This window comes from Acyrthosiphon pisum, chromosome A1 (assembly GCF_005508785.2).
Source record: "Acyrthosiphon pisum isolate AL4f chromosome A1, pea_aphid_22Mar2018_4r6ur, whole genome shotgun sequence".
In the NCBI taxonomy this organism is placed as follows: domain Eukaryota; kingdom Metazoa; phylum Arthropoda; class Insecta; order Hemiptera; family Aphididae; genus Acyrthosiphon; species Acyrthosiphon pisum.
Genome location: NC_042494.1, coordinates 113,215,166 through 113,230,418, shown reverse-complemented (window position 1 = coordinate 113,230,418; position 15,253 = coordinate 113,215,166). Strand labels below are relative to the sequence as shown.

Sequence of the window (15,253 nt, the reverse complement as noted above, 5' to 3'; positions counted from 1 at the left end):
CACGGGCAACGCCGAGTAGGACAGCTAGTTACAATAATGTCTGTGGTTTGAGATTATTATGGTCAATTAATGTTGAGAAGCAATAACTAAACCAAAGTTGAGAATCCATAACTCTAGTAATATTATACCTATACTAACTATTAATTTTTCCCGATTTCAAAAATATACATCATTATTATTATACTATAACAAATAGTAATTGACTGGTATGCAAAACATATTATAATATATAGGTACTTACGTCCTATATATAAATAATAAATTATAATCTATATTATAATAAAATAATGCATTATGTTTAATAATATATAGGTTAAAAGTGGTACCTTTCTCTGGACTCCATTTTGGGTTTGGTTTTTGGTTTTTGAGAGGTGGTACCCTTCTTTTTGTTATCAGTGGTCTGCGTGGGCGTTTGCAGGCGCACGTTGACCGGGTCGTAGTTCTTCCTCAGCACCTTGTTGATACGGCCCAGTATGTTGTCCACGAACCTGTTATACTTGGTGACGTACGAGGACGGCAAGGTCACCGGGTTGCTGACCATCGCACCTGAAGACCGACGGAATCGTTAATAAACAAAAAAATTTTCCCGTCAAATTTGCGCCGCCCATTTATCACCGCGGTCCCTCCGCCGTCCACACGAAGCGCGCAGGAATATTCGTCTCGGTGGTGAGATTATGGAATTTTGTCAGACATGGCCTCAGGGAGTTCCGACCCTCACCCTCCCTCCTACACACACACCTAATTTTTTAGGCAAACATTTATTTTGATACTGAGTGAAACTACGAGTTCAGTATAATATCAATTATAAAATATGTACTCGTAGTATATCTATCAAATAATGTAAAAAATAAATAAATCCCCCCCCTAAACTGGGTTAATTTGGGCCATTTTTATCACATTTATGATGAAAATAGTATCTTATAGTAGTAACATAATATTATAGGCAATGATAATGATGATCTACGCGAAAACGTTTTGAGGCATGGGTACGTTTGATGTCGTACTTAGTTCGATAGTAGGTATATTAGTAGTTATATAAATCACGAGTACTCAACGGGCGGTAAATTGCGGTCGGTCGGTTAAACCGACGATCATGTGATGGAAAAACAAAAAGTGCCTAATGGTGACAAAGATTTTAGCTAGGATATTGGGAAATTTTGGTTTTAACTATTAAGATTTACGCACTCAGCATAAACATAAAAAGTACACGTACAAAATCGCGTATTAATATCGAGTCTCGAGTATCAACGGAATAGGTTTCCCGAAAACGTGCTTGACTACGTTTTAAGCCACGGACCTAGCACTGTTAAATTCATATTCATTAGTTATACTCCATCCCCTCTTCCCTGCCACAGATCGGAGAAAAGCTCTCGACTATATTATTATATGTGTCCGTGGCATAGACAGATACTTGTAAAAAAGTTCGATAAAAAAAAAGAAAGTGGTATTAATCTTATGGCAGACATAACGCAACGACGCGACGGCCGTTAATCTACATGGATTTATCGTTCGTTCGTATAATGCGACGACTGTGCGCGTTTTCACACTCAAAATTCGATGGATAAATCATTGAATTCAAGAAACGATGCTCATAGCGGAGTTTGGTAAAAATCGCACTTGATGACTGACGAAAAAAACTGTAGACCGGAGAAAAAAAGCGACCACTTCATCGCATCGCTTACCACACTCAATTTCCGCGATCTTTATAATATAAACGGAGTAACACTACACAAGACTTTTCGAGCACCGTACTCGGAAAAGTATTCGATGAAAATTGAAAAAAAAAAACGGTCGTAGCATAATATAATATGTATTGGCAGGTATAAGCATGGAAAGACGTTGGTAGAACCAAATTATAATATAATAATGATGAAAATATTAAAGAACGAAGAAGACGACGATAAATGCAAGCGCAGCACGTCATCATCCGTGCGGTAAATTAGTCTGTTGATTGAGTGTGCACACGCTTTTGGTGTCTGCGACGTCGTGGTTAATATATAAGATGGTTCTGTTTATTGTAAATTATATTATATTTATGTCAAAAAGTATTAACGTTTTTAAAAATATTTTTTACTATTTCGTCATAAATTGTTAACTTCATAATATACTTATAATATGAAATCATATTCCTATACATAAACAGACCATTTTTAAAAAAAAAATTGGATGTACACAAATTGAACTTCTAATGAGTAGTCAATTAATTATAACTTATAAGTATTTAAAGTTTAGATGAGAGTAGCGGAATAGCACATTGGTACCCCACCAAATGTTAGTCCACTACAACTCGGCTCATTTAAACTTTAAATACGTCTTATAAGTACTTATAACTATTTATGTAGGGTGAAATGTGGGCTCGTCGATCGTTTTTCCAATTTAATCTCGGATTATAATATCATAATATCGTGTTTTGGTCGACCGCGCCACCTGCGTCACGATAATAATAATAAATATTATTATTATTATCATGCCTAACAGTAGATCGTACATTTAAATAAATAATAACAATAATACAAAACGTATTGTAACTATACCTACTCTGGTTTTGGTTAAATGACAATGTGTTTCTCAATTCAAAGATTGATATGTTTTTTAGAATATTTTTAACTATAACAGTGTTTATGACAATAATTTTTGTGGAAAAAAAAATCAATAGCTATTTCTGGTTTGCTGTAATCGTAGACATTTTTTTGCAAAACATTATAGCCGTTGTTTTTAATTTCATACTCCAAAACATAATATTTTTTTGAAATATGTTGAAAAAAAACCGAACCATTTTAAGCCTTTATTTATTGTTATAACTTTTAAGCATTTAAAGTTACATAATAATGTTGTGGTGATGTGTCTGATACGCCATATACTTTTGCACTACTACTACGCTCGTTTATACTTTAAATGCTTATAAATATTAAAGCATCGGATCAAAAATATTTGATTGTACTACCACGACAAAGTTTAATGAATAATATAATATTATATACTGTTTCGGAATAGATAACAAAAAATATAATAATATGTATTATAGAAAAAAATAATATTGATCGCCTATTTAACAAAATAAAATTTCTGGAAATGTTGTAAAAAAAAACTAAGTCGGTAGCGTTGAAAAATATACAAAAAAGCGTTTTACCGAGAAAACGAACGCCTCGAAAAAACAAATTGACTTGCACGTCAATATGGGTGATAATTATATTAATAATAATAATAATATACATTTACCGAAGATCCGTTAACCCACCGGTGGTATTATTATTTTAACAGCGTCTTTGCATAATGTATATATATATATATGCATATGTGTGGTGTACATAATATTATTATACATTGAGGCGTAGGTATAGGTCAACGTTCTTGGCACGCGCGCGCACAGATAACATTAAAATGCGACCAATGTGTAAATCGATTGCTGTAGTCAATTTTATATTTATTTATGGCATTTCCGCGGTCTGCAATGCACAGTACATTACTACGCCTACTAAACTTGGTGCATACCATAGTACGATATTGCAATATTTTAATAATTATAGGTTTATACCACGATGACCCGTTCATACCACGTTTTGGCTTGTCGGTAGTGGGGGTATTGGTGGGTTTACGGCCGCAATGGAATATTTTGGCGAAATTATGCCTGCTACCTTAATGAAAATCCGGAAATATTCACAGACCCGGTCGTAGGTAAAATAAATAGGGTAATAAATTGTCCGGCAAAGAAGACGACGAATATATTATGTTATAATACCCATCGCACGTCGAATAATTGCGGTGTCGTCCAGGGAATAAAAACAAAACTGAATAATATTTTACATGGCTACTGACCATGTTCACCCCCATTTTTCCTTTAAATAAGAATTTACTCAAACTCTGTTCTTTAAAATTGTTATATACATCTATGGACCATAATATTTTTAATTATTTATATTTGTTATACAATTTAAGAAGTGTACTGTAGTGGCAATACTAATGTATTATTTCAAATGAAGACTAACCGTTTTTACAGTAAATTATTAAGCAAATGACTTTATGGAAAATGTACATGGATCTAAATCAAAATTCATAAGAGTAGTTTCTGAGTTATTGAAATACTTATATAATACCTATATTGTGGATAATGGGTAGTCCTTAAAAATAGTTTTACAAAAATATAAAATATGATATGTATTATATATTCGTATTATTTTGGATATATTATCCTTAAATACACGAAGTTAAATAGCTCAAAAAATACTCGTTCAAATTTCGGTTTATTTATAACCTAGTAAAAAATTATTAACAATTTATAGGGGATTTATAGGGTGGTTCTAATTTGAAAAAAAAATATGTTAGTATCAACGGACAACAAACCACGCAAATGGCATAGCAAATCTAAGTATTTCAAATATATATATATATTATATATCTACTTAAAAGTAATTCGTCCTGTATAAGTTCGTATTATGTTGTACAATCCGAGAGGCCCTCGGCGTCGGTTGTGAAAAGAAAACAGTCAAAACCGCATAAACCGTATGGCGTGTTGTTTTTATCATATATAAATAACGGTTTTATCAAAATATTTTTCCAAGATTTTCCTTCTGCTTCCCATTTTCCATTGGTTTTTTTTTGTAGAATTTCCCACCGGGGGTGGCTATTGTCCTGCGAATCAGAACCGACTTGGGAACGTGGCTCTTTATTTGGAAAATCCCTAGTGGTGGGTGTAGGTATAATAATATTATACCTAATATAATCGTGTCGCCACGAATTCGCTACTGGTGGGTCATCAATCATCACGCTAGGAACGGTGAATATAGTCTTGGAATTTTTTAGACGTGTTTGAATAATTAATAACACATGATTGGCCATGTTACGATGCAGTCGAATATTGTGGGCCGGATGACGACACTGCAATCGTGCAGAAACGTAGACGATAATAATATTGTACCCATATTTTGGCGAGGAACATAACGGGACAGGAAACGATTTCGTCTGCCACGCGTCCGATAATAACGTCGTACCTACCTACAAATAATAACGTAATTATTTATCAGCTATTAATCCGTCTTGCGGCGGCGGTTCGCGCGAAATGGGACGGCCACCGCAAAAAAAAAAAATAATAATAATAAGTGGTACGCGCGGCTCCGGTCCGGAGACAACGGCGCACGACCAGTTTGGCCTCCTTAAAATTCGATAACTGCATTCCTGCGCGAACCCGACGACGACGGCTGCGGCAAATACGCACGGTCGACGCGGCCGCGGCACTGCAATCGAACGTTATTTGCGTTTAAAATATTAATATATTGAATTATTATATTATATTAATATTGTATTATCGTACACAAATCGATGACGTTTAATATTATAACCGCGCACCGTGTACAGCGGGTGGCACGTTTAAAATAATAATAATTGATAATATTATGACCTGCGTCGTATTCAATATGTTTACGCGTCCTATAATATACATTTATGTGTAGGCAGGTACATATTATTGTGACTATGTTTAATACGAGTTCAGGGCAGTAGCACTTATATTTTAATACCTTACTGAACAAAAGACGTAACAGAGAAGAGTGGTATGATGGAACGTTTTTTTTTTCAAAGGACACTAAAATAGAAGTATTGGTTTTGATTATTTAATTATTAGTGAACAGATAGGTATAGAAAACGGTAGTTTACGAGTAAAGTATCATAATATTATCTTCAATATACGTTTGACGCTATTCGACCACTATCAGGTGTATGTTATAGTATTACAATATAGGTACCTACCTATTTTAGTATTATATAGATACCTGGTAGCTGGTTGATAAAAAAACTACTGTGCTATGTTGGTTTTTATAAAACAAAAATACATTTTGTATTACAATTTACGTTTGGTTCAAAAAACGGCTGTGATAAAAGTTCTAAAATTTTGAAAAATATCATTAAAATAAGTATGATTGATGTTTTGAAACAACAGGAAAAAAATTACATTGCATTAAAATCTCAACCTTACATATTACAACGATTATAGTTATAATATTTATCACATATTATAATAAGCGATAAACCTGTTGTATGTTTTTAGCAATGTTATCTCGGTGCGGATACCGTTTTGTCAGTCATCATTGTCGATTTCCAGCAGTATAGAACGTAGGTACTAGGTAAGTTGGCGAAAGGTTCGTCACGATATAATATCATTTACATATTCCTCGCACAATAATTATTTATGTGGCTTATAAGTGTAATATTAATAATTTCATTCTCTTTATATGAAACTAAAAAAAAAAAAAATTAAATGAAAATTTAGACTATAGAGTAGTAAAAAAACATTGTTTGATTTCCCTATTATTTGAATATAAAGAGAAATTCGTTTATATCGAGAATAATTATTCAATATTATCTACACAAATGATGAAGAACACGTTATTCATTTTTACGTTTATACGATTCTTGGAAATTCATTCGGCTTAAGGGCAAATGCGATGATAATTAGCTGGCTCCTTGTTATAGGTAAATAGATATGCGTGCTTGATGCAATGCATTTCCAGTTGAGCTCTATCGTTAAGCAACATTACAGCCACAAAATCGTTAGTTTCTCATTGAATGTTAACACATCGTCCCCATGAACTTTTACCGAGATTTTCATATGTAGTGTTCTTTTTTAAAATTTTTGAATAAAAAAAATATAGGGTCGGATATATTGAATATATAAAAAAAATAAATCGTTAGTAATAACACAGTGATCCGTCATAAAATGTTAAGATATTATTTATGTTAGATTAATGTACCATGCAGCATTATTGTTGTGATAAACGTAAAACACACCAATCACATTTTTTTCCACCACGACTCAATAACATCACATTTTATAGAAACAGGAAACATGCTCACGTTGTCGGTTATTTGAATATTGAGTGTCAACATTTTTTTTCTCTCTCTCAAAAATGGTTGTTCAACTAGAATAATTGCAAGTGTTATAGAAAATGCAGTTTATGTTGCTTTATTTTTCTCTCTGCTTATAAAATATAACTCATATAAATGCAAATACTTTGTTTTAGCAGAAGTCTATCAATATTATAATATTATCTAGTGTTCCCGAGAAAATATAAAAATGCAAACAAACGCTATATAAGAAGGATTGTGAGAATTACGTGTGCGTACACGGTAGTAAATTGAGTGAAATAATATGCATTGCACCCCAAAATTGGTAAACAAAAAAACGTAATAAAGCTTACATTTTTCTTCAACAATATTGTCTGAATTTTTATTACCCAAGTCAGTTATACGTCATTCCCTAACTTAAAATTAAAATGTATTAAAACGTTTCATACAATTATATTACTACAAAGTCGCGGAAAATCATTAAATGTCATATAAACACTGCTGGATCCTCATGTATACGGATCCTGTTTTCCTCTCTATTTGATTATAATTTATTTACTGAAAACAATTATATTATTACAATTGTTGTCGAGTGCGCGTCGAGTCATTCGGTGCTATTGTCTTGTGCGTAAGTGCAGGGTACCTACGTAAACAAAGTGATTCTAATTTAGTGAATTGGTATTGGAACGTGACTCGAAGTTTACGATGTGTAAATGTGTATACCTACACTGCAGCAGGCCTCCGAAAACGCGTAACGCACGCGACACCTGTGCACAGCATAATATATTTTTATTGGTAAAAAAAAGTAATAAAGACCGTTTCATCGGACGAAATGTAAATAAATCGTTTTCGATAAAAAAAAAAAATATATAGCTGTACGTTTTTAAATAGTCGTGATGGGTACGGGCAGATGAAAACGGCTTATATATATATGTAAGTGATTGAAAGTAAAACAGTAGATACCTAACACTGCGATGAGATACGATTACGGGTGAACTATACGCCGCCGTGGTGGGGATCGGAGAGAAATTTCCCCGGGGGCGGTTGCGGGTCCCGGCCGTTTAGAAAGTACCAGTTTTCTGGAGAAACGATTTTCGTGGGACACGACATCGTTGTCGTATCGGAGGCACATATTATGTACCGCATTATAAATTATAATATTCTATCGAAGTATCGAAGTGCACACGTACACAACGTGTAATATATAAATCTCGCGTTGTGTATATATACCTACGATTCCGGTTGCTTTCTATACGGCGGCCTAGCTATATATAGCGTCCTGGCACGCCCACATGGTCGACACATATACGCGACCGGTATGGAGGTCACATCCTTGAACCCGTTTCGGTGGGAGCCCGCGCCCGTCTTCGCGCCCGCATCCGGATTTAGGTTTCCGGAATACCGCTGGACGCGGTCAGGTCGGATATAGGTAGGTAGGTAAGTGTATAATAGGTAACACATTCGCTCATTAAAATACGGATCAACAGCTAGTACGGTGGTCCATTCTCTATCTACCGGATTAAAAAAAAAAAATGGGAGAACGTTAAAGAATATTTTCACATTTTATTGGATTTAATAAATTATTCAATAACTTAGGCAGTAGATTCCTAACTGATGTACTTTTAGTTTTAATGATATTGAAAAAAATCTCAATCTTAATACTTTGTCGACCCGTAGAAAAATGCAGACATTTCCATTTTCCTTCCTTTGAAAGTTAATAATGTCACAGGTAGTAGGTGCCCGGGGATTAGGGCTGGCGTCGGCAATAATGATTATTATTATTTATGCAGACGGATATTTGATATTCACGTGGCCAGACTATACTCTCTCCGTCCGACACTCTCTCTATCTCTCTCCCTATCTCCCTGTCTGTCCATCTTTCTCTCTCACTCTTTCACTCGCTCGTTCCGGCATAACATAGGACTGGTGACGTCACGGAATACATCCCGAGATCGTTTTCGCCGTCGTTTGGGTAGGTACTGGCCATTTTATGAGACCTTTCGTTTCCACGCGGATACGGATATATACCTACGGTCGGCTGCAAAGACAGATACGACTTTCTAGAGCCATAGTCTTGGAAAATATTCCAATATTATTATAGTTATGGCCGTCGAGCTAATCGTACGAGGTTGGTACACGATTTATATACCTACAGTTTGTAGTGAAAACAATCGTCGGTCCACGACAACAAAATTGTGTTCATCTATAATTCCGGAGAAATGTTATAACTGTGTTTCTATAATATTATAATAATATAACAATATTATTAAAAGTAGTCGAAGGTTGAACGGCGATTTTAGTACATACAGATACGTTAAAATGTGAACACTAAGATAGGTTATATTGTGGTAGTTACTGGTTAGTATAACTGGTTATAACGGTTCAATCGTGTAAAAATGTTGTAATTGTACCTCCGAACAAGATCTACAATAATAATTAGTATAAAATTTAGATTAAATTCAACAAGTGTTGCATTAAATCGTAATAATGTTTTTACACGGAAAATAATAATAATAACATTATGCATCTCGAAGTAACGATACAGCCCCAGGAAATAAATCGAGAATACACGTGTAAGGTGAGGTAAATATTGTACCTACGATGTCGTGCAACGCGGTCGAGTCTCTCATTCGTATAATTAATATTTCCTTGTTGTAATTGCGGATACCTATTGTATATTTAACACCTAACCGCCTCGGGCTCGACTGAAGTATGCGCTGCGTTCGTCTATTTATTGGACCATTGATATTTGCAGGCTTGAATAATGAAGCGTGTTAAAATGCACACGAGAAAAAAAAGAGATAAAAAATCCACACCAACGCACACGAATAAACCATTCGGCAAAATACAATATATTATTATTATTATACGTACCTATAGTATTGTAATTAATCACTGCAGTTCGTATACGTTGGAGGTACGTTGGAAAATCGTATACGCTAGCGTGTATGATAAATCACCGGAAAAGTTTCGATGGGAAATGAGCTCGATGTGGCGTAAGTATTTGCCTCGATCTATATAATACTACACTGTGCACTGCGGTAAATGCAGCACCAGGTACCGTATTATGTTATATTAATTATAATATTAAATATTGTTAATACCTATGCCGCTGAGACGAATCAGTACACCCGGTGGACATACGTTAATTATTTGGACGTTTTCCGTCTTTTAAATGTCTTGGCGACAGTGATGATTATAATGTTATTATCATGGTCGTCACGTCATTTCTATATTATAATATGTTGTTTTAGTATCAGACCAATTGCAAAATCGCCCGTGGTGTACCTACCTTATATCTTTAATTAGGTACTATTTTTTTTTAGCAAATATCGCTTTATCGAGACATAACTAATAAGATCCTAAAAATCGTATACGTAATCGTATAGTTAGATATTGGGAAGTAAGGTTAGATGCTTTATAGACATATATACCTTACTCATTAGTCATTATAGACTGTGCACAGCACAGTTATTCGTGATCTCACAGGAGCGACAGGAGTTGACCTCACTCGCTCGGTTCATCCGTAGTCTCGTAATATAAAATTTTAACTTAGCAGTTTTACACGTACATAGTAGATTAATCTCTTTAAAATTACTTTACGATAAATTCTAATTAAAATACGCGAGTCGCAATCGAAGCACGCAAACGAGAAATTCAACCATTTAACAGAGGTAACATTCGAGGAGTGGGCGTATAAAGGGACCCATCGATTCCGCAAGTATATGTGCAGATAAATTTAAAACAACCTATCAATTATCATCTGCGGTCAACTTGGTTATAATTAATTTAATTATAACAGTATATACTATATATTATAAAATGTAATCTCAATACAGGTCAATTTTTTATAGGTAATTTTTTCAAAACTATAAAATATTATTTCTTATAATATGAATATTGGAAAGAAATATATTACTTTACAAAATAAAATATATTCCCTCATCTATAATTTTTTATGGACTCTGTTGAATCGCCTAGTGCTCTTTTGAGCTGATTTGAAAAACAGAAAAACTGTACATTATAATATTATTATCAATAATGTATATACCAATTAATAAACGATTGACGAAATTACGATTTATAACTTTTTATACTCCCACTATACTTTCTTGATTTGACTAGTGATATTGTTAGACATATTGTTGGGATTCTTTTCAGTTGAAAAAACAATAGCCGACCCCGAATGTCTTAAACTTACAAATCAAAATTGGCGGAATCAATGGGTGTTAAATCGCTGTACTTTGTTGCGGAATCGATGAACATTTTTTCCAAAAAGGTCTGATGAAAATATGGAATAGGATAAAGCCTGGAGGTGCATATAAGTGGCTCAAAGAAGGTAGAAATAATCACAGGTAATCGATTCGGGACGTGTAGCGGCGATGGATGTGGTGAGGCGGTGGTGGCGTAACCGGACGAAAGTTACCGGAAGTTTTTATGCACTCACGCGCTCGGCCCTTGGCCACCGTCCTGGTCTCGCCGGATTCGTCATCATCGTCATCGTCGTCGTCATCATCGTCATCATCGTCGTCGTCACTGCCACTCGTGGCCGCGGCCGACGAATCGTCGTCGTCGTCATCGTCATCGTCATCATCGTCGTCGTCATCATCGTCGTCGTCATCGCTCGCGTTGGCCGGCGCAGGAGCAGCCGCGGCCGCGATGCTATTGGACTCGACAGCCTGCACGGAAGACGCGACGGAAGCGGCACCGTCCTCGCCGTCCGTCAAGTCGTCGGGCACAGGCGAGAGGAGCGTGACGGTGTGTGGTCCGTCTTGGTCGGCAGCCGCCCCGTCGTCCACGCCAGCGCCGTCGTCATAGTTGACGCTGGACACTGCGGAGCCGTCGCCGCCCGTCCCGTAGTCCGACGAGTCGTCAGCCGGTGACGACACGGACAGGCCCTGCACGGGCACTGCAGTGGTGGACGCCTGTCCGAACACCAGTGTACTGACCGAAGACGTCTCGTCCTCTTCTTCGTCATCTGTGATCATGCAATACACAAGAACAACAACGTCCGTTATTATGTCGGTGTAAACAATAATATTATTTAATATCGCGACATCGATAAAGTAGTAAACAACATAGTATAATAATATTATAGTAAGCGACTTTAAGTACTTTATATTTACATGGAAATCTGACAAACCCGTATCCTTTCGGCAGCAAACATCGCGAAGTTTAAATAAATAGCATACTTAGGTATTAAGTTATATTAATATATATACACACCGATTTTCTTTGTATTTTTTATTTACCTCCACCTACGAATGATGTACGAAGAAGAGTCCTTTCTATTTTATTATATTAATTACATACTTCCTTCGTCCTTGTCGTCGTCGCAGTCACCTTCGTCGTCTTAAAACACGTCTTCATCACCGGATCGCAGCTTACAGTACGACGATAGTATATATATCATTAAGCCGGTTATTGTATATTATATTATAGGTTACTGGTTTATATTGGTATATACGAACTTAGATCCTTTTTTTCACCTTACCTCTAAAATATCGCCACAATCGGGATATTTTCTATGATCTCGAGATTTAACCCGATCGTCAATTGACGAAAAATAAATATTATTATTATTATGAGCCTCGTCAACCATAACCTGCACGCCGTTGAATTTCAAGTGAAAATTTAAACTGAACTTTAAGCCGTACATAATAATATACTTATACAGACCTTTTATAATACTATCGTGTATTTCTACTATACATTCCAATACCAACAGGTACATATTATTATAATATTATTTCTACTATAATTGCACGTTATATAGTCGAATATAATAATATTGTATTATAAGGCCGATTTAAATATATTAATAATATTATGCACTGTGCTTACAATAATAATAATGATAATAGTTCGGCGTCGAGTTAGTACAATAGGAGTGCGGACAGGAAACGCATATTAGAATATAATGATATTATTATATTATATTATTATAACGGAGACTATTTCCGGGCGAAATTCTTTGCAAAGTTCCTGCGAGCTTGCGCAACATTTCACCCACCACACACCATCCTGTAGGTATACATCACTACACCACGCACAGTATAAAGCGAAACACTAACGTTTATTATGTATGTGTGGTGTGTATATGTCAGTGTGTGTGTGTGTGTGTGTGTGTGTGTGTGTGTGTGTGTGTGTGTGTGTGTGTGTGTGTGTGTGTGTGTGAGTGAGTGAGTGTGTTTGTGTGTATGTGTGTGCAGAATATACCTTCACCGTTATTGTTTTTTTCCATACTTTTACTGTATTATAATAATTGTTTATATTATTAATTATATACGCTGTACTAATAGTATGATCCAAATAGTATTATAATGACAATAATGTACTCAGCGTGTGCACTGATAATAATAAGGTGTGGATTTAAATTATTAACATAATGTAGTTTCAATGTATTCAAATCTGTTTATTTGCTGAAATATTTGGTATCACAGCCATGTTTTTTTTTTTACTTTTTGATAAAAAATAATAATAATTCGTTATGACACTCAAAGATATTAATATTATTATAATAAATCTTACTCTATATTGAACACGAATTAACATAAATTTGTTATGACTGTTATTAAATGACACACTAAAATATTATATATATATGCATGTATGTATTCGTTATTCGAGTAGTTGTTGTTTGGTAACAAATTGGCGTAAATAAATATATATTTTTATATATTATTATATATTATATCATATTATGTATAAAAAAAAAATTATAGGTGTAATATTATAGCGTTGAAATATTGAATTTCTAATATCTAAAATAAATTATTAATTAATAAATAAATAAATAAATAAATAAATAAATAAAAACTTTAAATAAATAAGTTTTGTTTTTACATTCTTAAATCTATGTCGTTGTTTTTGTTGTTGTTTTTTTTGTATATCATAGTGTTTTTGATCGAGTCCGTTAAGTAGTGAGATGAGTTTCTCGATGTTGTTTTTCACATGTCATATACAATGTAAAAATGTGTATACGTATATATATATATTATATATATGTATTTTATGTACACATTGTCGTATCTTGATGTTATGTTTCTGTAATTGTTAGTCTCCCGCGGTCGATCGGGTTCGATCAACCTAAAAAAAACAAACAGACACACAATGCCAAAATTACACTCGTGTCATAGATTCCAACAGATGGCATATATACGTAGGTACGTTATGTGGCGTGCGACATGCTACACGTTCATCAAAATATACCCACAGGGGAAAATGGAAAAAATCTGAACCAAAATTTGTCCTCGCCGGATTGATAGTTATGAGATATAAAAGGTTATAGGTCGTAAGTGGTCGAAACCACAGTGGAAAGTTGCACGTCGAATAACATAGTGGCGTTTTACGAGACTCAGCTGAACACAGTAGACGCAAAGGTCTTTGGAAACGACGTTGTATTTTTTTTAACCCGATAGTTTGTGTATTATTATCGTTACTATGATAACGTTTAGCATAATATTGCTTAACGATACGATCGGGGACGAATTTTGGCCGAATTTTATGCATATCATTGTCGGGTAATTTTTACTTAACTACATGAAATGATCAGATGAATGAGTGAAAAATATAACATTTATGTCCTGGAACTATGTATATAAATTTATATTACGATAGTAGTACAAATATATACATAATGATCGTCCTGTGAATGTTATGAAACTGGCAGAAGCAATATTGAATAAAAATTACTATAAAACATAATTGTCATGTGTTTATGTTTACAGTTTTGCATTGTTCACTGTTCGCAATTCGTTTTGGTAATATGTAGTGCTTTTGTGATGATTTTTGGTGTCAACGATCGAGAGTATTAATCATTGTTTATCGAATCACCGTTATCAGGTGTGTAAAGCGAGCAAAGAAGAAGAAGAAGAAGAAAAAGATGGTGAACAACGAAAAATAAAAAATATAATAAAGCGACTAATAATATTATTACAAAAAGTGTGCACAACAGCGATTTTCTCAGCCACGTACCATTGCCTGGGATATAATTATTATTATATGCCCACTTTGCAGGTGTACAATATTATGTATAGGTATAGAGACGCGTGCGCGATGGTGACAGAGATCATGACCGAGATCGAATTTTATCCGTACGAAATTGCGGGAAACGCATTTATTTATTTATCGGTTTTTGTTGTTTCTTTTTCCCGTAGACCGATATCGCAACGTGCAGTACGTATATCACACGTTCGGTACGAGAGATTTCGAATCGCATAAAAACGGTGGACGACGAGAAAATGAACTCTGGCGAAATCGTCGAAACGTTTGGAACTCTCGACGGGCAATCGGGGGGGGGGGGGGGGGTCTGGTGTTTCCACCGTCCGCTTCCATTATCCGCCTTCCGTGCGAACTTAATCGATTTGATTGCGTGTCGTCTGAATACTGTTCGACAAGCTGGAAACGAATATCG

At 34.9% G+C, this 15,253-nt stretch overlaps 1 protein-coding gene across 6 annotated transcripts in view; it reads right to left on the bottom strand.

The window, feature by feature from the left end:
• LOC100159700 (acidic repeat-containing protein) overlaps positions 1-15,253 on the bottom strand; it is a 37,213-nt gene that overhangs the window by 19,107 nt on the left and 2,853 nt on the right. For 5 of the 6 annotated variants that reach the window (XM_008185387.3, XM_029488078.1, XM_029488079.1 and 2 more), the window contains exons 3-4: positions 11,264-11,815; positions 327-546 (exon numbers count right to left, since the gene is read on the bottom strand). In XM_008185387.3, the coding sequence (XP_008183609.1) occupies positions 327-546; positions 11,264-11,815 (772 nt within the window). The remainder of the gene's footprint in view (positions 1-326; positions 547-11,263; positions 11,816-15,253) is intronic. The other variant, XM_029488081.1, reaches the window with a different exon arrangement.